General features: G+C 45.7%; 1 protein-coding gene across 3 annotated transcripts in view; it reads left to right on the top strand.

Moving 5' to 3' along the window:
• The window catches only part of LOC139235627 (zinc finger protein 154-like), a 51,036-nt gene extending 28,127 nt beyond the window's left edge, over positions 1–22,909 (top strand). For 2 of the 3 annotated variants that reach the window (XM_070866671.1, XM_070866672.1), the window contains exons 3-4: positions 15,409–15,597; positions 21,233–22,909. In XM_070866671.1, coding sequence (XP_070722772.1) covers positions 21,592–22,350 — 759 coding nt within the window. In that variant the 5' untranslated portion in view covers positions 15,409–15,597; positions 21,233–21,591 and the 3' untranslated portion in view covers positions 22,351–22,909. Of the gene's footprint in view, positions 1–13,320; positions 13,370–15,408; positions 15,598–21,232 lie in introns of those variants that run through there. The other variant, XM_070866673.1, reaches the window with a different exon arrangement.
• The last annotated feature ends 2,142 nt before the right edge of the window (positions 22,910–25,051 follow it).

Genomic DNA, 25,051 nt, shown 5'->3' with positions numbered 1-25,051 from the left:
CTTGTTTCCTCTGTTTTACAGATTCGCTTCTAAATTCTTGCTATCCAATTTCTGCTTTACTTCCTTCCTTATTGAATGTATTCTCAGGTTCCCATCCCCCTGCCAAGCTAGTTTAAACTCTCCCCAACAGCACTAGCAAAGCTCCCCGCGAGGATATTGGTCCCGGCACTGTTGAGGTGCAACCCGTCCTGTTTGTACAGGTCCCATCTCCCTCAGAAGTGGTCCCAATACCTCAAGAACTTAAAGCCCTCCTTCCGACACCAACTCTCCAGCCACGCGTTCATTCTCTCTGTCCTTCTCTTCTTGTACTCATTAGCACGTGGCACTGGTAGTAATCCGGAGATTACTACCTTTGAGGTCCTACTCTTCAATTTTCTTCCTAGCTCCCTACATTCTGCCTGTGGGACCTCATCCCTCTTTCTACCTATGGTGCTGGTCCTGATATGGACCATGACCTCTAGCTGTTTACCCTCTTTCCCCCCCCCCCTCCCCCAACCCCAGAATTCCCTGCATCTGCTCTGTCACATCCTTGACCCTGGCACCACGGAGACACCATACCATTCTGGAGTCACGTCTGCGGGCCGCAGAAACACCTCTCTGTTCCCCTAACTATAGAATCCCCGATCACTACAGCTCTTTTATTGTTCGTCCTTCTCCCCTGTGCAACTGAGCCACCCATGGTACCTTGGAATTGGCTCTGGCTGCACTCCCCAGAGGCACCATCGCCCTCATCGATGCTCAGAAGTGAATATCAGTTTGAAAGTGAGATGGACTCACGGGGGGACTCCTGCACTACCTGCCTAGTGTTCTTACTCTGTCTGGTGGTCACCCACTTCCCCTCTGCCTGCACGCTTTTAAGCTGTGGGGTGACCACCTCCTGAAAGGTGCTATCCAGTATTGACTCCAGCCGCCGCTCAAGCTCCGAAACGTGGAGCTCGAGTAGTTGAAGCTGGAGACTCCTCCTGCACAGTCACTGACACCAATCCCCTCCTGTCTGATATAAACCCACCCCACAGTCACTGACACCAATCTCCTCCTGTCTGATATAAACCCACCCCAGTCACTGACACCAATCTCCTCCTGTCTGATATAAACCCACCCCAGTCACTGACACCAATCTCCTCCTGTCTGATATAAACCAACCCCACAGTCACTGACACCAATCCCCTCCTGTCTGATAATAAACCCACCCCACAGTCACTGACACCAATCCCCTCCTGTCTGATATAAACCCACCCCACAGTCACTGACACCAATCTCCTCCTGTCTGATATAAACCCACCCCACAATCACTGACACCAATCCCCTCCTGTCTGATATAAACCCACCCCACAGTCACTGACACCAATCCCCTCCTGTCTGATATAAACCCACCCCACAGTCACTGACACCAATCCCCTCCTGTCTGATATAAATCCACCCCACAGTCACTGACACCAATCACCTCCTGTCTGAGGATAGAGCAGATGAATACGTGGCTGGAGAGATGCTGCAGGCGGGAAGGCTTTAGTTTCCTGAGGCATTGGGACCGCTACAAGCCGGACGGGTTGCACCTCAACAGAGCCGGGACCAATATTCTCGCGGGGGGGTTTGCTAGTGCTGTTGGGGAGGGTTTAAACTAGCTTGGCAGGGGGATGGGAACCTGAAAGATTCAGTAGGAATTCAGCCTGGAATTAGAAAGCAAAATTAAAGATAGTGAGTTTGAAGGAGAGAGAGGATTACTGCCAGTGCCACGTACTAGTGAGGGTACAAATAGGAAGGCTAGTCAGATAAATACATGGCTGGGACATTGGTGCAGGAGGGAGGGCTTTAGTTTCCTGAACAATTGGGACTGCTTCTGGGGTAGGTGGGACCTGTACAAGTCGGACAGGTTACACCTCAACAGAGACGGGACCAATGTTCTCGCGGGTGGTTTTGATAGTGCGGTTGGGAGGGCTTTAAACTACCTTGGCAGGGGGATGGGAACCCAGGAGAGGGCTCGGAGCTAGTTAGAGTGGGTGAGAACCCCAAGAAAGGATGCAAAAGGCAGGAGGCAACAGAGCAGAGTAGCACTGGGGTAAGTGTAAACCACAAGGTGATAGGAAGGGACAATATGTATGAATGTAAAGGGGCTGCAGGAGGGGTCAAAACTAAAAATCATGGTTTAAAAACTAGTATTAAAACACTTTACCTAAACGCACGCAGCATTCGAAACAAAGTAAATGAGTTGATGCCACAAATCATTACAAATGGGTTATGATTTGGTGGCCATTACTGAAACGTTGGTTGCAGGGTGGCCAAGACTGGGAATTAAACATACATGGGTATCTGACAATTCGGAAAGATGGACAAGAACGGAAAGGAGGTGGGGTAGCTCTGTTAATAAAGGAAGATATCAGGGCAGTTGTGAGAGACGATATTGGCTCCAATGAACAAAATGTTGAATCATTGTGGGTGGAAATTAGAGATAGTAAGGGGAAAAAGTCACTGGTTGGCGTAGTTTATATGCCCCCAAATAATAACTTCACGGTGGGGCAGACAATAATCAAGGGAATAATGGAGGCATGTGAAAAAGGAACGGCAGTAACCATGGGGGATTTTAACCTACATATCGATTGGTCAAATCAAATCGCACGGGGTAGCCTGGAGGAGGAATTCATAGACTGCATACGGGATTGTTTCTTAGAACAGTATGTTACAGAACCTACACGGGAGCAAGCTATCTTAGATCTGGTCCTGTGTAATGAGACAGGAATAGTAAACTATCTCCTCGTAAAAGATCCTCTCGGAATGAGTGATCACAGTATGGTTGAATTTGTAATACAGATTGAGGGTGAGGAAGTAGTGTCTCAAACAAGCATACTAAGCTTAAACAAAGGGGACTACAGTGGGATGAGGGCAGAGTTGGCTAAAGTAGACGGAACACAGACTAAACGGTGGCACAATTGAGGAACAGTGGAGGACTTTTAAGGAGCTCTTTCAAAGTGCTCAACAAAAATATATTCCAGTGAAAATGAAGGGCGGTAAGAGAAAGGATAACCAGCCGTGGATAACCAAGGAAATAAAGGAGAGTATCAAATTAAAAACCAATGCGTATAAGGTGGCCAAGGTTAGTGGGAAACTAGAAGATTGGGAACATTTTAAATGACAGCAAAGAATGACTAAGAAAGCAATAAAGAAAGGAAATATAGATTACGAAAGTTAACTTGCGCAAAACATAAAAACAGATAGTAAAAGCTTTTACCGATATATAAAACGGAAAAGAGTGACTAAAGTAAATGTTGGTCCCTTAGAAGATGAGAAGGGGGATTTAATAATGGGAAATGTGGAAATGGCTGAGACCTTAAACAATTATTTTGCTTCGGTCTTCACAGTGGAAGACACAAAAACCATGTCAAAAATTGTTGGTCACGGGAATGTGGGAAGGGAGGACCTTGAGACAATCACTATCACTACCTGGGTAGTGCTGGACAGGCGAATGGATCTCAAGGTAGACAAGTCCCCTGGTCCTGATGAAATGCATCCCAGGGTATTAAAAGAGATGGTGGAAGTTAGAGCAGATGCATTAGTTATAATCTACCAAAATTCTCTGGACTCTGGTGAGGTACCATCGGATTGGAAAGCAGCTAATGTAATGCCTCTGTATAATAAAGGGGCCAGACAAAAGACAGGTAACTATAGGCTGGTTAATTTAACATCTCTAATGGGGAAAATGCTTGAAGCTATCATTAAGGAAGAAATAGCGGGACATCTAGATAGGGATAGTGCAATCAAGCAGAGGCAACATGATTCATGAAGGGGAAATCATGTTTAACTAATTTACTGGAATTCTTTGAGGATATAACGAGCACGGTGGATAGAGGTGTACCGATGGATGTAGTGTATTTAGATTTCCAAAAGGCATTCGATAAGGTGCCACACAAAAGGTTACTGCAGAAGATAAAGGTACACAGAGTCAGAGGAAATGTATTTGCGTGGATCGAGAATTGGCTGGCTACAGAAAGCAGAGAGTCGGGATAAATGGGTCCTTTTCGGGTTGGAAATCGGTGGTTAGTGGTGTGCCACAGGGATCGGTGCTGGGACCACAACTGTTTACAATATACATAGATGACCTGGAAGAGGGGACAGAGTGTAGTGTAACAAAATTTGCAGATGACACAAAGATTAGTGGGAAAGCGCATTGTGTAGAGGACACAGAGAGACTGCAAAGAGATTTAGATAGGTTAAGCGAATGTGCTAAGGTTTGGCAGATGGAATACAATGTCGGAAAATGTGAGGTCATCCACCTTGGGGGGGAAAAAAACAGTAAAAGGGAATATTATTTGAATGGGGAGAAATTACAACATGTTACGATGCAGAGGGACCTGGGGGTCCTTGTGCATGAATCCCAAAAAGTTAGTTTGCATGTGCAGCAGGTAATCAGGAAGGCGAATGGAATGTTGGCTTTCATTGCGAGAGGGATGGAGTACAAAAGCAGGGAGGTCCTGCTGCAACTGTGCAGGGTATTGGTGAGGCCGCACCTGGAGTACTGCGTGCAGTTTTGGTCACCTTACTTAAGGAAGGATATACTAGCTTTGGAGGGGGTACAGAGACGATTCACTAGGCTGATTCCGGAGATGAGGGGGTTACCTTATGATGATAGATTGAGTAGACTGGGTCTTTACTTGTTGTAGTTCAGAAGGATGAGGGGTGATCTTATAGAAACATTTAAAATAATGAAAGGGATCGACAAGATAGAGGCAGAGAGGTTGTTTCCACTGGTCGGGAAGACTAGAACTAGGGGGCACAGCCTCAAAATACGGGGGAGCCAATTTAAAACCAGTTGAGAAGGAATTTCTTCTCCTAGAGGGTTGTGAATCTGTGGAATTCTCTGCCCAGTGAAACAGTTGAGGCTAGCTCATTGAATGTATTCAAATCATAGATAGATAGATTTTTAACCAATAAGGGAATTAAGGGTTATGGGGAGCGGGCGGGTAAGTGGAGCTGAGTCCACGGCCAGATCAGCCATGATCTTGTTGAGTGGCAGAGCAGGCTCGAGGGGCTAGATGCCCTAATACTGTTCCTAATTCTTATGTATGTTCTTATGCATGAAACAAGCGGGAAAAAAGGGTAAAAAAACAAACTTAAAGGCACTTTGTCTAAATGCACGTAGCATTCGTAATAAAATAGATGAGTTGACGGCACAAATAAATACAAATGGGTATGATCTGATAGGCATTACAGAGACGTGGTTGCAAGGTGACCAGGTCTGGGAATTAAATATTCAGGGCATTTGACAATCCAGAAGGACAGACAGAAAGGAAAAGGAGGTGGGGCAGCTCTATTGTTAAAGGATGGAATCACTGCAATAATGAGAAACAATATTGGCTCAAATGATCAGGATGTTGAAACAGTTTGGGTGGAGATAAGGAATAATAAAGGGAAAAAGTCACTGGTGGGCATAGTCTATAGGCCCCCTAACAGTAGCAACTGTGTTGGTCGGAGTATAAATCACGAAATAGTGGGGACTTGTAAAAAGGGAACAGCAATAATCATGGGTGATTTTAACCACCATATTGATTGGACAAATCAAATTGGTCAGGGTAGCCTTGAGGAAGAGTTCATTGAGTGCATAAGGGATGGGTTCCTTGAGCAGTATGTAACAGAACCAACCAGGGGGCAGGCTATCTTAGATCTGGTCCTGTGTAATGAGACAGGATTAATAAACAATCTCCTGGTAAAGGATCCCCTTGGAATAAGTGACCATAGCATGGTTGCATTTCAAATTCAGATGGAGGGTGAGAAAGTTGGATCTCAAACCAGTGTACTAAGCTTAAATAAAGGAGACTATGAAGGTATGAGGGCAGAGTTGGCTAAAGTGGACTGGGAAAATAGATTTAAATGTAGGACGTTTGATGAACAGTGGTGTACATTTAAGGAGAATTTCACAACTCTCAAGAAAAATATATTCCAGTGAGTAGAAAAGGGTGCAAAAGAAAAGATAACCATCCGTGGTTAACTAAAGAAATAAAGGACGGTATCCAATTAAAAACAAGGACATACAAAGTGACCAAAACGAGTGGGAGGACAGAAGATTGGGAATCTTTTAAAAGCCAGCAAAGAAAGACTAAAAAAATGATTAGGAAAGGGAAGATCGACTATGAAAGTAAACTCGCACAAAATATAAAAACAGATAGCAAGAGTTTCTACAGGTATATAAAAAGGAAAAGAGTGGCTAAAGTAAATGTTGGTACCTTAGAGGACGAGACCGAGGAATTAGTCATGGGGAACATGGAGATGGCAGAAACTCTGAACAGATATTTTGTATCGGTCTTTGTGGTAGAGGACACTAACAATATCCCAACAGTGGATAGTCAAGGGGCTATGGGGGCAGAGGAACTTAACACAATCACTAAGGAGGTAGTACTCAGTAAGATAATGGGACTAAAGGCAGATAAATCCCCTGGACCTGATGGCTTGCATCCTAGGGTCTTAAGAGAAGTAACGGCAGGGATAGTGGATGCATTGGTTGTAATTTACCATAATTCCTTGGATTCAGATTGGAAAACTGCAAATGTAACCCCTCTATTTAAAAAAGGAGACAGACAAAAAGCAGGAAACTATAGACCAGTTAGCCTAACATCTGTGGTTGGGAAAATGTTGGAGTCCATTATTAAAGAAGCAGTAGCAGGACATTTGGAAAAGCAAAATTAGGTCAGGCAGAGTCACCATGGATTTATGAAGGGGAAGTCATGTTTGACAAATTTGTTGGAATTCTCAGAGGATGTAACAAACAGGGTGGATAAAGGGGAACCAGTGGATGTGGTGTATTTGGACTTCCAGAAGGCATTTGACAAGGTGCCATGTAAAAGGTTACGCACAAGATAAAATATCATGGGGTTGGGGGTAATAAATTAGCATGGATAGAGGATTGACTAACTAACAGAAAACAGAGTCAGGATAAATGGTTCATTCTCGGGTTGGCAATCAGTAACTAGTGGGGTGTTGCAGGGATCAGTGCTGGGACTCCAACTATTTACAATCTATATCAACGACGTGGAAGAAAGGACTGAGTGTAACATGGCCACATTTGCTGATGATACAAAGATGGGAAGAAAAGCAATGTGTGAGGAGGACACAAAAAATCTGCAAAAGGACATAGACAGGCTAAGTGAGTGTGCAAAAATTTGGTAGATGGAGTATAATGTTGGAAAGTGTGAGCTCATGTGCTTTGGCAGAAAAATTCAAAGAGCAAGTTATTAATTAAATGGAGAAAAATTGCAAAGGTTGGTATGCAGGTTCTGCAAGTGATCAGGAAGGCCAATGAAATCTTGGCCTTTATTGCAAAGGGGATGGAGTATAAAAGCAGGGAAGTCTTGCTACAGTTATACAGGATATTGGTGAGGGCACACCTGGAATACTGTGTACAGTTTTGCTTTCCATATTTACGAAAGGATATACTTGCTTTGGTGGCAGTTTCTTGTCTTGGAGGGTTGTAAATCTGTGGAATTCGCTGCCTCAGAGAGCTGTGGAAGCTGGGTCATTGAATAAATTTAAGACAGAGATAGACAGTTTATTAACCAATAAGGGATTATGGGGAGAAGACAGGGAAGTGGTCCTGAGTCCATGATCGGATTAGCCACGATCGTGTTGGGTTGTGAAGCAGGCTCGAGTATGGCCTGCTCCTGCTCCTATTCCTTATGTTCATTTGTTCTTATGTTGTACACTCTCTCATCAGACACTTCCAGGGTAGGTAAGGGTTAGATACAGAATAAAGCTCCCTCTACACTGTCCCATCAAATGCTAAACCTTGCCCATAATGAGCAGGGCTCATGGAGGTTGGTTGCTAGGCACTGCAGTGATGTCATTAAGCGAGTTTGAACAGCTAATAGTTACTCCAAACTAACTTAGGCCAGCATATCTGGCCACACAGAAAAACGTTGTGGAGAGTTAAGAAAGCACCAAGCACTAAACAAAGCACAAAAAGTAATAAGCAAATCATTAACAAATAAAAAATAGAAGGAACCCTGCATCTAAAGCACCAAGACCAAAGTAATTGATGGGATTGAAGGTCACTAAATCCCCAGGGCCTAATAGTCTGCATCCCAGAGTACCTACGGAAGTGGCTCTAGAAATAGTGGATGCATTGGTGATCATTTTCCAAAAGTCTATCGAATCTGGATCAGTTCCTATGGACTGGAGGGTAGCTAATGTAACACCACTTTTTAAAAAAGGAGGGAGAGAAAACAGGTAATTATAGTTAGCCTGACATCAGTAGTGGGGAAAATGTTGGAATCAATTATTAAAGATGAAATAGCAGCGCATTTGGAAAGCAGTGGCCAGATCGGTCCAAGTCAGCATGGATTTATGAAAGGGAAATCATGCTTGACAAATCTTCTAGAATTTTTTGAGGATGTAACTGGTAGAGTGGACAAGGGAGAACCTTGTGGTGTATTTGGACTTTCAAAGGGCTTTTGACAAGGTCTCACACAAGACATTGGTGTGCAAAATTAAAGCACATGGTATTGGGGGTAATGTACTGACGTGGATAGAGAACTGGTTGGCAGACAGGAAGCAGAGTCGGGATAAACTAGTCCTTTTCAGAATGGCAGGCAGTGACTAGTGGGGTGCCGCAGGGCTCAGTGCTGGGACCCCAGCTATTTACAATATACATCAATAATTTAGATGAAGGAATTGAATGTATTATCTCCAAGTTTGCAGATGACGCTAAGCTGGGTGGCGGTGTGAACTTAGAGGAGGATGCTAAGAGGCTGCAGGGTGACTTGGTTAGGTGATTGGGCAAACGCATGGCAGATGCAGTATAATGTGGATAAATGTGAGGTTCTCCACTTTAGTGGCAAAAACACAAAGGCAGAATATTATCTGTATGGCGGCAGATTAGGAAAAGGGGAGGTGAAATGAAACCTGGGTGTCATGGTACATCAGTCATTGAAAGTTAGCATGCAGGTACAGCAGGCGGTGAAGAAGGCAAATAGTATGTTGGCCTTCATAGCTCGGGGATTTGAGTATAGGAGCAGGGATGTCTTACTGCAGTTGTACAGGGCCTTAGTGAGGCCTCACCTGGAATATTGTGTTCAGTTTTGGTCTCCTAATCTGAGGAAGGACATTCTTGCTATTGAGGGAGTGCAGCGAAGGTTCACCAGACTGATTCCTGGGATGGCAGGACTGACATATGAGGAGAGACTGGATCGACTGGGCCTGTATTCACTGGAGTTTAGAAGGATGAGAGGGGATCTCATAGAAACATATAAAATTCTGACAGGACTGGACAGGTTAGATGCAGGAAGAATGTTCCTGATGTTGGGGAAGTCCAGAACTAGGGGACATAGTCTAAGGATAAGGGGTAAGCCATTTAGGACTGAGATGAGGAGAAACTTCTTCACTTAGAGAGTTGTTAACCTGTGGAATTCCCGACCGCAAAGAGTTGTTGATGCCAGTTCACTGGATATATTCAAGAGGGAGTTAGATATGGCCCTTACGGCTAAAGCGATCAAAGGGTATGGAGAGAAAGCAGGAAAGGGGCACTGAGGTGAATGATCAGCCATGATCTTATTAAATGGTGGTGCAGGCTCGAAGGGCCGAATGGCCTACTCCTGCATCTATTTTCTATGTTTCTATGTAATAAGCAATCAATCAATAACAAAGAAAAAGGTCGGTGAATCGGTTCTTTCTCACTGTGCAGATCTGCTCCTGGTGATATACCCTCAACCTCCTACTGACTGCAACTCAACTTGCATGTATGTGCAGTCAAAACTCAGAGAAAGCTCAGAATCTCTTTAGTGAATTTAAACTGGGGTCTCAAGAGATCTCTTGCAACCCAGAAAGCAAAATGAAAAATGGACCTCAATCAATCAATAAATAAATAAACACAAAAAATAGAAGTCCTACCTTCAGCGGGACGCTGATGAGGGAGCCCATTCGGCCAGGGACAGGGGCGGCACACTTCGGGCCCCTCCCACACAGCCTGCAGAGCACACGCAGAGATTCTGGGGACGAGGAGCTACTGCACATGCGCACACACTCTAGCGCGGATGTGCAGAGGACCTGGCACTGTTTTCAGCACCGGGACCTGGCTGCACCTCCATCGAGGCGAGGTTGGGGAGCGGCCAAACTCGGCCTGAAGATTTTTGGCGCCCTAATCGGTGCAGAAAAGCGGCGCACCTCTGGTGAGTTCGCCAGAAATCTCTACTGGTCAAATTTGGGCCCCAAGAGTGGGACTGTTTCAAATTTACCAATTTAGCACTTTGTTCTCACCAATGTGCGCGGTCCCTTTAAATCTGCTGCACGATGTCTCTTCCAGCAATGGGAGCTGGTGGGCGGTCCCTTTAAATCTTCTGCACGGTGTCTCTTCCAGTGGTGGGAGCTGGTGAGCGGTCCCTTTAAATCTGCTGCACTGTGTCTCTTCCAGCGGTGGGAGCTGGTGAGCGGTCCCTTTAAATCTGCTGCATGGTGTCTCTTCCAGCGGTGGGAGCTGATGAGCACCCTGCGCGGGACCCCACGATTGATGCGTGACCGTGCGGCCGCCCACCTTAGGGGGAACATTGGTGGGCGGCCCTCAACAGCTCAGCAAAACGTGTTAAGTGGCCCTCCAGCCCAAATAATGGCCCACCCCTGCACTAAACCATCTTCTGCCTCCTGACGTAGCTGGAAAAGCTTTTGCAATGACTACCATAATTGAGCACTCTCTTCTTTTCCAAAGATCTCTTAGCTTCTCTAATGGCTGCTTTTGTCTCCCTCAGTTGGGGGTGATATTTCTCTCTCTTCTGTAAGCTGAATTCATCTGGATCTGAACTGGGTTCAATGTGAAATAGTTCAGGGAATCAGGCATCATTCACCCCTAGGCCTACGCTGGACGGTTCCTTAGTCAAGAATCAGAGTGGTTACAGCACAGAAGGAGGCCATTTGGCCCATCAAGTCTGTGCCGGTTCTTTGCAAGAGCCCTTCAGCTAGTCCCACTCCCCGCCCTTTCCCCGTAGCCCTTTTTCTTTCAGGTACTTATACAATTCCCTTTTGAAAGCCGCGATTGAGTCTGCCTCCACCACCCTCTCAGCCAGTGCATTCTAGATCCTAACCATTAAGGATTCCTCTGGTACTGTGCCATATATTTGTCAGGATACCTGGAGGTCCCACTCCCTGAGCTTACAACCTTCAGCGGGGTCAGCGGAGTTCCACAGTGGAATGAACATGGTTCAGCAATAACAGCAGAATCCAAACCCTGCAGTCACTTGTGAACTCGCTGGTGTCTCAGCAGGCTGAATGATCGAGTGAATCCCTTCCCACACATGGAGCAAGTGAACGGCCTCTCCCCGGTATGATCTCGCTAGTGTCTCAGAAGGTGGTAATTGTTGTGCATGTGTATGCCCTGTACACTCAATGTACAGTTACATAAGACCTATGAATGTATCTTTACACTGCATACAATATGCTTGTACCACCAGAGGGTGCAACAGGTGGAGACGGAGAGGTCACCTGCACACCGCAGGTATAAAAGGGAGCCCACCTTACTGTCACCTCATTCAGGAACTGCAATAAAAGGACTAAGGTCACAACAGTGCAGGTGCAATACCTTGCCTCGTGGAGTCATTACTAGAGTGCTGGCAAACACTGCAGTAATTACTATTGAATCTGTTTCCACACACGGAGCAGGTGAACGGCCACTCCCCAGTGTGAGTGCGCTGGTGTGCCAGCAGTTCCTTTTTGATTTTCTAGCTCTTCTCACAGACAGAACATTTAAAAGGTCTCACATTGGTGTGAACAAGTTGGTGTCTCAGTCGGTGGGTTGAAGAAATGAATCCTGACCCACACACGGAGCAGGTGAAGGTCTCTCCCCAGTGTGAACTCACTGGTGTGTTAGCAGCTCACATGACCGAGTGAATCTCTTCCCACACACGGAGCAGCTGAACAGCCTCCCCCTCAGTGTGATTGTGTTGATGGGTTTCCAGCTCAGACGGGTAATTGAATCCTTTCCCACAGTCCCCGCATTTTCACGGTTTCTCCCCAGTGTGACTGCGTTTGTGTTTGGCCAGGCCACAGGATCGGCTGAATCCTCGTCCACACACACAACACGTGTACGGTTTCTCCCCGCTGTCAACTCTGCTTTTTGTTTCCATGTTATGTTTGATGATATTCAGGTCCCGATGAATAGACTGACCGATCTTGATGTGATGTTGGAGTTAAATTTCCCATCTACAAATTCTCCCCTTCTAATAATCTGTAAAATGAATATAGAACAGATAAAAGGGAGAGAGAGAGAGAACCCAGAAAAACACAAAGGCTTGTTGTAAAATTGAGCTTAATAAATCGGGGAATTTGTGGGGCAGGCTCTCGAAAAACAGTCACCATGAAAGCTGCCGGATTGTCACTAAAATCCCAACTGGCGCACTAATGTCCTCCAGCGATATGGGGATCGGGCGGGAGAGTCAAGTTGAGGTCGAAGATCAGCCATGGTCGTATTGACCGGTGGAGAAGGCTCGAAGGACCATATGGCTGACTCCTGCTCCTACTCCTTATGTTCTGATGGAAGGGAACCTGCCACCCAACCTGTCCCACGGCTTTTACCACCCAGAAGGAAAAGGGCAGCAGGTGAATGGGAACACCATCATCTGCAAGTTCCCCTCCAAGTCACACACCATCCGGACTTGGTCATATATCGCCGTTCCTTCATCGTCACTGGGTCAAAATCCTGGAACTGGCTCCCTGACAGCACTGTGGGAGTACCTTCACCACACGGACTGCAGCGGTTCAAGTAGGTGACTCCTCACCACCTTCTCCAGTGTAATTAGGAATGGCCAATAAATGCCGGCCTTGGCAGCGACGGCCACAGCCCGGAACAAATTTAAAAATCTGTAAATGTTCAATGGATTAAAAGTCTCTCCAGAAATACTTGTTCCTCAAACACTTTTCCATTGTGTGGACAGGGTGTGTTTAACAATCTAATCTCCCCAGAGCCCACCTCCCCGGGGGCACCGAACCCAGAGCCCACCTCCCCGGGGGCCCCGCACGGGCCCAGGGACCAGAGCCCACCTCCCCGGGGGCCCCGCACGGGCCCTCCGCCCATCTCTCAGCCGCTGCCTCAGACACAGCCGCCCCACCGCGCATGCTCGGCTCACACTGCCCGGATGATTGACGGCGGCTCCGGGCCAATAGGAGGAGCGGGGGCGTGACTGGAGGACCGAGCGGGCAGTTGGTCCTCCAACCAATCTAAGCGTGCGAGGGGCAGGACTTGCGGCCCCCTAGGGGGCGGGACTGGAGGACCGGGCGGTGGGTCCTCCAACCAATCGGAGTGTGCGAGTGGCGGGGCTGAGCGCGGATCTCCCGCACTGAGCATGTGCGGGCGGCGGCGGTGACAGTTGGTGGAGCCCGGATGATGTCGGTTGTCGGCGCGGGCCAGGTGAGCGTCATAAACACCTGGTGTAGGGCCCAGGTCCAATTACAGCCCAGAGGCTGACCCCGGGCTTGACCCGCGGTGACAGGCCCGAGGTCAGCGGGGTCACCGGCCGCCAGCTGGGATTTGGGAAGGAGGAAAAATGGGAGACATTCTAAAGCAAATGGTGCAATTTGCAGGTGAACACAAAGCTGTGAGGGGGCAGGGTCCGCTGGTCAATCTGTTCCAGCATTAATAGCAGTATAGAGTACAACAAGCAAGTTCTGGTCAACCTTTATCACTCACTAGTTAGACTCAGATATTGAGGGTTGGCCTCAATTCTGGGACATCAATAATAACTTTCAAAACCAGCAATGTTCAAAGGGAACATTTTCTGGTGTTTTGGGGCAGGTGCAGGGAGTGGGTCTTTCAGTGAGTCGGACAGGCTCGATGGGCCGAATGGCCTCATTCTGTGCCGTATGATTCCCTGAAATGGTGAGAGTCAGGGAGTGAGTGGTCAGGGAGAGCCCATCACCAAAACAGGGAGATATTACAGATATATAGGGAGGGTCAGAGTGTATAAAGAGGTGACGAGAACAGTACCTTCAGGGGAGGGAAACCAGGAATGTAGAACTGAACCCAGCCAGAGTCAATACCTTCAGCGGAGGAGAGAGAGGGGAATAAGTGAGTGTAGAACTGAACAAAGCCAGAGTCAGTACCTTCAGGGAGGAGGCACAGAGGTTTTGGGAGGGAGTTCCAGAGCTTGGGGCCTTGGCAACAGAAGACAAGGCCACCAATGGTTGAGCGATTATAATCAGGGATGCTCAGGAGGGCAGAATAAGAGGAGCGCAGACATCACGGAGGGTTATGGGGCTGGAGGATATTACAGATATAGGGAGGGGCGAGGCCATGGAGGGATTTGTAAACAAGAATGAGAATTTTGAAATCGAAGCGTTGCTTAACTGGGATCCAATGTAGGTCAGTGAGCACAGGGGATGATGGGGTGAACGAGACTTGGTGCGAGTTAGGACACAGGCAGCCGAGTTTTAGATGAGGTGAAGATTATGTGAGGTAGAATGTGGGAGGCCAGCCAGGAGTGTGTTGGAATAGTCAAGTCTAGAGGTAACCGAGTAATGGATGAGGGTTTCAGCAGAGGGTGAGCTGAGGCAGGGGTGGAGACGGCCAATATTACACAGGTGGAAATAGGCGGTCTTGGTTTTCTGGGGATATGTGGTTGCAGCATTCTGGATAAGATAATCCGCCATTTTCATAGAATGAAAGTGCAGGAGGCCATTCGGCCCACTCCCCTGCTCTTTCCCCATGGCTCTGCAAATATTGTCCCTTTAGTATTTATCCAATTCATTTTTGAAAGCCACTATTGAATCTGCTTCCAGCACCCTATCAGGCAGTGCATTCCAGATTGCAACAACTCGCTGCTTATACAATGGTTCCTCATGTCGCCTCTGCTTCTTTTGCCAATCACCTGACTCTGTGTCCTCTGGTTACCGACCCTTCTGCCACTGGAAAGTGTTTCTCCTTATTTAGTCTATCAAAACCGTTCATAATTTTGAACACTCTTATCAAATCTCCTCTTAACCTTTTCTGCTCCAAGGAGAATTACCGGAGCTTCTCCAGTATCTCCACATAACTGAAGTCCCTCCTCCTTCGTATCATTCTAGTAAATCTCTTCTGGTCCCTCTCTAAGGTGTAGATACCCTTCTGAAAGTGTGGTGCCCAGAATTGAGCACAATGTGTCAGCTGAGGCCTAACCGGTGTTTATAAAGGTTGAGCAGAACTAAACATCAAATGCTGCTATTTGTGTGATGGGGTTTAGACGGGCGAGGTTTATCCAGTCAGTTGGATGTGAGCTGAAACATGTGCACTTGGAGCGGGGAGCCAGGGACACGCTGTGTAACCGGGCACAGACACTCTGCACAGCCCACACATCACTTGTTTCCCACTTGGCCCAGAAGGATGTATTAAATGCAACAATTCATTTGATTTGATTTTAAATAGTTTTGTTTATAAATTTAATTATGCTTCACTAATTTTATTTCTTAACTCAGATTCACGGACTCATTTTATTTCTTCCTCTGAGCCCTTCAACTTAATCTGGCAGCGTAATGTTGGCGAGTGGTGATTGATTGCCCTGGGAACCAACAGGAAGAGAGGTCAGAGGCCGGAGGGCCCAGGGAGCAGCGTGTTCTACAACCAATCGCGGTGCTTGAGGGGTGGATCCTGAGTCAGCCTGTCAGGTGAGTCTTGTGTGAACCCCTCTTAAACAATTTATCTTTTAAAGTTAAATTGAGATTTCTTTTGTTAGCAAAACATTTGTCAGTAATTTGTTTCCCTGGAGTTCCTATTATGAGTTTCAGACACTTCAGTGCCAAGTGGACCAGGTGTTTAAAGGTCATTCATTTCCCTCATGTCACTGTTAGTTAAAGATACAGAGATTGATTTCCCTTCATTATGCATCTTTTGTAAGTAAACAAAAATCCTTTCTGTTAGCACTGAGTCACATTCTGCACTGGGGGAGACGGCTGGTGGCTTCAGGCTTTAAAATTCTCATCCTCTTGTTCAAATCCCTCCAAGGCCTCGCCTCTCCCTATCTCTGTAACCTCCTCCAGTCCGCCAATCCTCTTAATAAGGAGAAACAATTTTCAGTGTCAGAAAGTTCAGTAACCAGAGGCACAGATTTAATGTGATTGGCAAATGAACCAGATGCTACATGAGGGGACTAGTGAAGCAGCGAGATGTTCTGGCCTGGAACACACTGCCTGTTAGGGTGCTGGAAGCAGATTCACTTGGAACTTTCGAAAGAGATAAACATGAGTCTAAAAAAATTTCTGCGTTATGGGGCAAGAGTAGGACAGGAGGTCCCCTGAGTGCATCTCGCTCGCTAACCGGTTTTCAGTTCTGAATACTGATGGTTTCTCTGGGGATTCCAGCCAGAGCTATGTCCACGACACCGTGGGTGGCTCAGCTGCACAGGGCGGGGAGGAAGAAGAGTGGAAGAGCAATAGTGGGAGTGGATTTGATAGGGGAACAAACAAGCGCTTCTGCAGCCACAGAAATGATTCCAGGATGGTATGTTGCCTCCCTGGTGCCAGGGTCAAGGATGTCACTGAGCGGCTGCAGGACATTGTTGAGGGGGGAGGATGAATATCCAGAGGTGTGGTCCATATCGGGACCAATGACATAGGTAGAAAGAGGGATGAGATCCTGCAGGCAGTGTTTAAGGAGCTAGGAAAGATATTAAAAAACAAGATCTCAAAGGTAGTAATGTCCGGATTACTCCAGGTGCCCCGTGCTGGTGAGTACAGAAATAAGAGGATAGAGCAGATGAATGCATGGCTGGAGTTTGGTGCAGGAGGGAGGGCTTTAGATTCCTGAGGCATTGAGAGCATTTCTGGGGGAGGTGGGACCAGTACAAGCCGGACAGGTTGCACCTCAACAGGACCGGACAATATCCTCACTGGATAGAGAGAGAGGACAGTATGGATAGAGAGAGGACTGTATGTATAGAGAGGACAGTATGGTTAGTGTTTGGAAGGCAGAGAAAACAAAAGCTAGAAAATAGACAATAAGGGAGTTTGGCAGCACTAAATGCCAGTGCCAGTGTGTTTCAATGAGATCACCTCTCATTCGTCTAAACTCCAGAGAGTATAGGCCCATTCTGCACAATCTCTCATCATAAGACAGCCCTCTCATCACAGGAATCAATCTAGAAATACTTCAATGCCAATGCAAGGAGTCTAGGGATTGAGGCAGATAAGCTGAGGGCACAGACAGACATGTGGGGGTATGATATTGTAACTATTGGTGAAACACGGCTAAAAGAACTGCAGAAATGGCAGCTCAACATTCCTGGTTACAGGGTTTTAAGACGAGATAGAGACGGGGATAAAAAAAAGGCGGGCGTGTCACAGTATTGATTAAAGAAACAATTCCAGCAGTGGGGAGGGATGATATGTTCGAAGGATCATCAAATGAGGCCACATGGGAGAAGTGAAGAACAGAAAAGGGTCAATCACACTGCTGGGGATGTACTATAGACCCCCAAACAGTCAGAGGGAGATAGAAGAGCAAATATGTCGGCACATTTCTGATACGTGCAAAAATAATAGGGCAGTAATAGTCGGGGATTTCAACTACCCAAATATTAACTGGGATAGAATTAATATGAAAGATATAGAAGGAGCTGAATTTTTAAAATGCATTCAGGAGAACTTTTTTAGCCATTATGTAGCAAGCCCAACAAGATAGGGGGTGGTTCTGGACTTAGGTTTAATGAATTAAGCTTGGGCAAGTGGAAGGGCCATCAGTGGGAGAGCATTTTGGTGCTGGTGATCATAATTCAGTTAGATTTAGGGTAGTTATGGAAAAGGAATAAAAGTTCTTAATTGGGGTAAAGCTAATGTTACTAAGCAGAGATGTGATTTAATCAAAGTGGACTGGAAACAGCTACTTGAAGGTAAATTAGTGTCAGAGCAGTGGGAGGCATTCAAGGAGGAGATAGCGAGGGTTCAGAGCAAGTATGTTCCCTTAAGATAAAAGGTGGGACTAATAAATCTAGAGCCGCTTAGATGTCAATATTAGAATATCAGAGATAGGAGCAGGAGTAGGTCATACGGCCCCTCGAGCCTGCTCCGCCATTTAATAAGATCATCGCCCTCAACTCCACTTTCCCACCTGATCTCCATATCCCTTAATTCCCCGAGAGTCCAAAAATCTATCTATCTCAGACTTGAATAGACGGGGCAGAGAATTCCAAAGATTCACAACCCTCTGAGTGAAGAAATTGCTCATCTCTGTCTTAAATGGCCTACCCCTTATCTTGAACCCTCTAGTTCTAGTCACTCCAGCCTGGGGGAATCAACCTCTCAACATCTACCCTGTCAATACCCTTCAGAATCTTGTATGTTTCAATGAGATCCCCTCACATTCTTCTAAACTCCAGAGAGTATAGGTCCATTCTACACAATCCCTCATCGTAAGACAGCTCTCTCATCCCAGGAATCAATTTTGTGAACCTCCGTTGCACCATCTCCAAGGCAAGTATATCTTTCCTTAGATAAGGAGACCGAAACTGCCCAGTACTCCAGGTGTGGTCTCACCAAGGCCCTGTACAATTGTAGCAATAGATCCTTACTCTTATACTCCACCCCCTTACTGCTTGCTGTACCTGCATGCTCGCTTTCTGTGTTTCTTGTACAAGGACACCCAAATCTCTCTCAACACCAACATTTAAAGTTTCTCACCATTTAAAAAATATTGTTTTTCTATTCTTCTTACCAAAGAGAATAACCTCACATTTCCCGACATTATGCTCAATCTGCCACCTTACTGCCCATTCACATCGTCTGTCTATGTATCTTTGCACTCTTGTGTTCTGCTCACAGCTTAATGTCTCACCTAGCTTTGTATCGTCAGCAAATATTACACTCGGTCCCTTTATCTAGGTCATTAATATAGATTGTAAATAGCTGAGGCCCCAGCACTGATCCTTGCTGCACCCCACTAGTTACAGCCTGACAGAAGCCCCGCCCCTCACACACTCCAATTGGTTGGAGGAGCAACCGCCCATTCGGTCCTCCAGCCCCGCCCCGCTCTTCCTATTGGTGGGGAGCTACCGTCAATCACCCGGGCAGTGTGAGCTGAGCATGTGCAGGCGGTGGTGGCAGACGTTGACGCAGGAGGTGAGCGAGCTCCATCCAGGGAGCGGGTTAAAGAAACGCTGGGGGCAGCCCCGGGCCCGGATATAAACCAGGGAACATTCTCCCCACACCGGGGGGGCCCAGATATAAACCGGGGAACATTTGATCTGGACAGCTTATAGGGAGTGATAGAGTGAGGGAAAGGAGAGAGAGAGAGAGAGAGAGAGAGAGAGAGAGACAGACCATGTACACAAGAAATGAACTGTAAAGTTGGGTGGGGAAGAGGAGGTGGGGAAGTGACAGCAGACAAAAGGAGGCACAATGGGAGAAGGGAGAGTAATAAAAGACACATAGAAAATAAAAAGACTTGCATTTATTTCGCACCTTTCACCACCATTAAGTTCTTTTTGAAGTGTAGTCACTATCGTAATGTAGGAAAGGCAGCAACCAATTTACAATGTGATAATGACCAGATAATCTGCTTCACTGATGTTAAGGGAAAATATTGGCCAGGACATTGGGGATAACTCCCCTGTTCTGCTTGAAATAGTGCAATGGGACCTTTTACGTCCACCTGAGGGAGCAGACGGGGCCTCGGTTTCACATCTTATCCAAATGACAGCACCTCCGCCAGTACAGCAGTCCCTCAGCACTGCACTGGAGCATCAGCCGAGATTTTTGTGTTCATGTCTCTGAGTGCGACGTGAACCCACAACCTTGTGACCCAGAGGCAAGTGTGTTACCCACTGAGTCACAGCTGACACAAATACTGACATAGTTACAGCAGGTTAGCTCAGTTGGAGATGTTAGATGATGCATTTATCAATGCTTAGACATTTTGTCTATTCCTCAAAATCAGTAACATTTTGGAACGTTCAGGTCAAGGTTCACAGATTAACAATAAGAAATATTGTTAATCTGTGTTTCATGCACAAGGACCCCCAGATCCCTCTGTACCGCAGCATTTTGTAGTCTCCATTTAAATAATAATTTGCTTTTTTATTCTTCCTACCAAAGTGCATAACCTCACATTTTCCCACATTATACTCCATCTGCCAAATTTTTGCCCACTCACTGAGCCTGTCTATAACTCTTTGCAGATTCTTTGTGTCCTCCTCACAACTTGCTTTCCCACCTATCTTTGTATCAGCAACATATTTGGCTGCAGTGCACTCCGTCCCTTCATCCAAGTCATTAACATAGATTGTAAATTGTTGAGGCCCCAGCACTGATCCCTGTGGCACCCGACTAGTTAGTTTGCCAACCTGAAAATGACCCATTTATCCCAACTCTCTGTTTTCTGTTCGTTAGCCAATCCTACATCTATGCTAATATATTACCCCCAACCCTGTGAGCTCTTTTATCTGGCACCTTATCGAATGACTTCTGGAAATGCAAATACTCAACTGCTACTGGTTCCTCTTCATCCACTCTGCTCATTACATCCTCAAAGAACTCCAGCAAATTTGTCAAACGTGATTTCCCTTTCATAAAACCATGCCGTCTCTGCTTGACTATTATGATTTTCTAAATGTCCTGCTACTATTTCCTTAATAATGGCCTCCAGCATTTTCCCAATGATAGATGTTAGGCTAACTGCTCTATAGTTTCCTGCTTTCTGTCTCTCTCCCTCCCTTGTTGAATAGGGGTGTTGCATTTGAGGTTTTCCAGTCCAATAGGACCTTGCCAGAATCCAGGGAATTTTGGTAGATTACAACCAATCCATCCACTTTCTCTGCAGCCACTTCTTTTAAGACCCCAGGATGCAGGCCATCAGGTCCAGGGGATGTCCACCTTTAGTCCCAATAGTTTGTCTAGTACTTTTTCTCTAGTGATAGTGATTGTTTTAAGTTCCTCGCTCCCTGTGACCCCTTGATTACCTATTATTATTGGAATGCTTTTAGTGTCTTCCACCGTGAAAACCATGCAAAATATTTGTTTAAAGTCTCTGCCATTTCCGTTTCCCATTATTAATTCCCCGTCTCATCCTCTAAGGGACCGACGTTTATTTTAGCTATCTCTTCCTTTTTATATATCTGTAGAAGCTCTGACTGTATTTATATTTCTTGCCAGTTTACTCTCAATCTATCTTCTCTCTCTCTTTATTATTTTTATTAAGTCAATACTTAAAACCACACAGCAGAAGGAAAGAATGTTCCATAGAAACTAGAATTGTCTCTTCTGAATTTCGATCCTGTACTTAAGTGATGACTTTTGTAAACTCCTTTTGCAGGGTGTTAGAAGGGGAGGATTTGAAGAAGGGACACTCAAACTAAACGTCACGACAAGATCTGATAGAGTCACTCGATTTTCAGGACTTGAATATCATCGGCCTTTGAATGTGGAAGGAGAAATGTTTGTTTATTCTGTCTGTGGGGAAAGATTACAAACATCAGTGTGACTGAAAAAGCAGAGACACACACACCCGAGTGAGAGTGTTTCAGTGCACTGACTGTGGAAAGAGCTTTAACCAGTTACACAGCCTGAAAAACCATCGCACCATTCACAGCGGGGAGAAACTGTAAACGTGTTGTGTGTGGAGGAGGCTTCAACTGATCATCCAAACTGGAGAGACGGAAGCACACCCGCACCATGGAGAAACCGTGGAAATGTGGGGACTGTGGGAAGGGATTCAGATACCCGTCTGCTCTGAAAATTCATCAACACATTCACACTGGGGAGAGGCCGTTCACCTGTCCCGTGTGTGGAAAGCAATTCATTCAGTCATCCGACCTGCGGAAACACCAGCGAGTTCACACCGGGGAGAGGCCATTCACCTGCTCAAAGTGTGGGAAGGGATTCACTTGGTCATCCACCCTACTGAAACACCACCGAGTTCACACTGGGGAGAGGCCATTCACCTGCTCAGAGTGTGGGAAGCGATTCACTCAGTTAACCAGCCTGGTGAAACATCAGCTTGTTCACACTGGGGAGAGGCCATTCACCTGCTCTGAATGTGGGAAAGGATTCACTCAGTCATCCGACCTGCTGGCACACCAGCGAGTTCACACTGGGGAGAGGCCGTTCACCTGCTCTGAATGTGGGAAGGGATTCAGTGTGTCATCCAGCCTGCTGAAACACCAGCGAGTTCACACTGGAGAGAGGCTGTTCATCTGCTCAGAGTGTGGGAAGGGATTCGCTCTGCCATCCATCCTGCTGACACACCAGCGAGTTCACACTGGGGAGAGGCCGTTCACCTGCTCTGAGTGTGGGAAGGGATTCACTGTGTCATCCAGCCTGCTGAGACACCAGCGAGTTCACACTGGGGAGAAGCCATTCACCTGCTCTGAGTGTGGGAAGCGATTCACTCGGTCATCCAACCTGCTGACACACCAGCGAGTTCACAAGTGACTGCAGTGGTTGGATTCTGCTATCATTGCTGCTGTTAATCACATCCCGACTGAATCGTGTCCATTTCTGACGATAATAACCCCTATAACTGGGCTGGAATATAATATTTGATGTTTCAATAACAGAGTGTGTCGATATTTAATGTTCCAAGATAAGAGGAGACTAATTGATGTCCTGTTACTGACTGCACCATTTTGGGGCCTTTTCTCATTTCTAACTCTGGATTATTTCAGTTCTCATACCTTCGGTTACTCTCGTGGCCAAGTGCCAGTTCCCCTTACCTTCCAGAGTGCCTCTCCTCGCCTTGGTATTGAGGGAAGGTGTCGGTAACATGCCTGGGATCACTGAACACAAAACCCAGTCTGTGAATCACTTTCAGATACTGGACTTAGCGTGTGTCCCACAGCATCTCTCTCACCTTCGATGTGTGAATGGAGCATCACGCCTGCTAGGTTCAATTTAAATTTGTATCCACTCAGGAAATGTATTTAAGAAAATACAGATCACATGAAATAATTGGCAACGGTTTCGAGTCAACAAGATGAACAAGTAAATACATCCCGGCCCAATATTCCAGCTCTACATTCACAGGAGAAAGTCTGTTATCAAACTCCTCGAGTAGACAGAATAGAGAACAATGCTAACTCTAAGAATATCTAGCATCTGTTGTAAATATCTTTCAAATCCCGACTGATGCAATCTGGTGTTTTCCTTTCAGCTGAAGTGAATGGAAGATGAGAGGGGTGTTGGCATCGGGAACTCGGTTAATTCAGCTTCTGAAAGGTGTTCATGTTTAGTTCATTCCATATCGGGGAAAATGTGGTTGTTATCATTAGAGAGAGATTTCACTGAGCAACAGTTGGTGTTTGCAACCAACTGGCTGTGGATATTTTCATCATAGAATGTTTAGATTAGAAATATTATGTTAGAATAAGAAAAGTTCAGAGACTAGTGGTTTGTGCTTGCCACAGGAAGACCAGTGTTTTACCTGCTTCTAACATTGTTGATGTATGTTGAAGAAAATGCAGACTTGTGTCTCTGGACTATGCCGTAGCCAAAGACGACCATATTAGGCAATGCCAGTTCCAGTTGGATAAGAGGTTGATGGCATAGCAAAAGATCCAGCAGTTAAAACAAAATTATCTCCAGTTATCGAATGTCGCAGCATGCTGACAAAGTTGGACTTAAGAATTTAAAGTATTGAGTTAAATTATTGGGATCCATTGTTATAGAATTGAATTGTTATAGAATGGAAAAGTGGTGAAGTTATGCTAAACTTGTATCGAACCTTGGTTAGACTTTGTGTGTGCAATTCTGGTCACCATATTATAAAAAGAATATGGAGGCACTGGAGAGGGTGCAGAGAAGATTTACAAGGATGATACCAGAAAGGCGAGCGTATACATATCGGGAAAGGATGAACAGGCCGGGTCTCTCTTCTCTTGAAACAAGAAGGCTGAGGGGTGACCTAATGTCTTTAAAATGATGAAAGGTTTTGATAGAGTAGATACAGTGTTTCCACTTGTGGGGACCAGCATAATTAGAGGCCATCAACATAAGATAGTCACCAAGAAATCAAATAGGGAATTCAGAAGAAACCTCTACCCAGAGAGTGGTGAGAATGTGGAACTCGCTGCCACAGGGAGTGGTTGAAGCGAATAGTATCGATGCATTTAAGGGGAGGCTAGACAAGCATATGAGAGAGAAGGGAATCGAGGGTTATGTGGATATAGTTAGATGAGGAAAGAAGGGAGGAGGCTCGAGTGTTGCATAAACGCCGGCATGGACTGGTTGGGCCGAATGGCCTGTTTCTGTGTCGTATATCCGATGTAATCCTATTGTCCAAGTCACACTGCTCGAAGGGGAAGATAAATGACTTGCATCCAAACGCAATTGTTACTTTTGTCTTCTTTGTAAAATGACAAAGTCTGGGCATAATTTGTTTGTGAAATTAAAACTGGTTTTATATATATATATATATTGCTAAACGTCGCTGGTCAAACACATGGGAAGGAAAATTTAGCTGAAAATTGAGATAATTAAGTTTTATTTTTGAAAAAGTCCCATCTCTGTGGTTCTGTCCAAACTATGTATTCAGAAATAAGTTTTTGGGGGCGACTGTTATGCTAAAGGTAACTAACATCCTTCCTCTTGTAGACTGAATTGCTCTCTGGCATATTTTGGAGAATAAAAGGTCCAAGAAGAGGTTTGGTTAAATAAAATTAAACAAAGAAACTGGGTCAAAACTTGGACCAAGTGGGAATGTTTGATCGATGTTTTAAAGACAGTATGACAATATTGTATTAGATAGTAAAGTTCCTCCGGGCTCATGAATGAAATGGTGAACACTGTATTAAATTTAATGAGAGGAAATGAGTGAGGATATGAGGAAAACAGGAAAGTTACACCTTGTGGAAATATAGTTGCAAGACTCGATTGGGATATCAGACTTGGCCAACTTAAAAGAATTTAAAAAAAAACTTATGTCAGCAACTAGAATTAAATCAAGGCGACAGCAGTTGAAACCACATGCTGTGTGACCTTTTATCTTTCCCTTTCTGACCTTTCTGACATAGTTACACAAAGGTCAGAAAGGGAAAGATAAAAGGACGACAATTTGTAAGGCAGACTCAGGATGACCTAAGACAAGGGAAACTGCGATCAGACAACTATGGCCGACAGAGATAAGCGCAGATCTAAA

Source organism: Pristiophorus japonicus, chromosome 23 (genome assembly GCF_044704955.1).
Source record: "Pristiophorus japonicus isolate sPriJap1 chromosome 23, sPriJap1.hap1, whole genome shotgun sequence".
Classification (NCBI taxonomy): Eukaryota; Metazoa; Chordata; class Chondrichthyes; family Pristiophoridae; genus Pristiophorus; species Pristiophorus japonicus.
The sequence above is the reverse complement of the archived record's forward strand: the minus strand, read 5'-3'. Positions and strand labels throughout refer to the sequence as shown.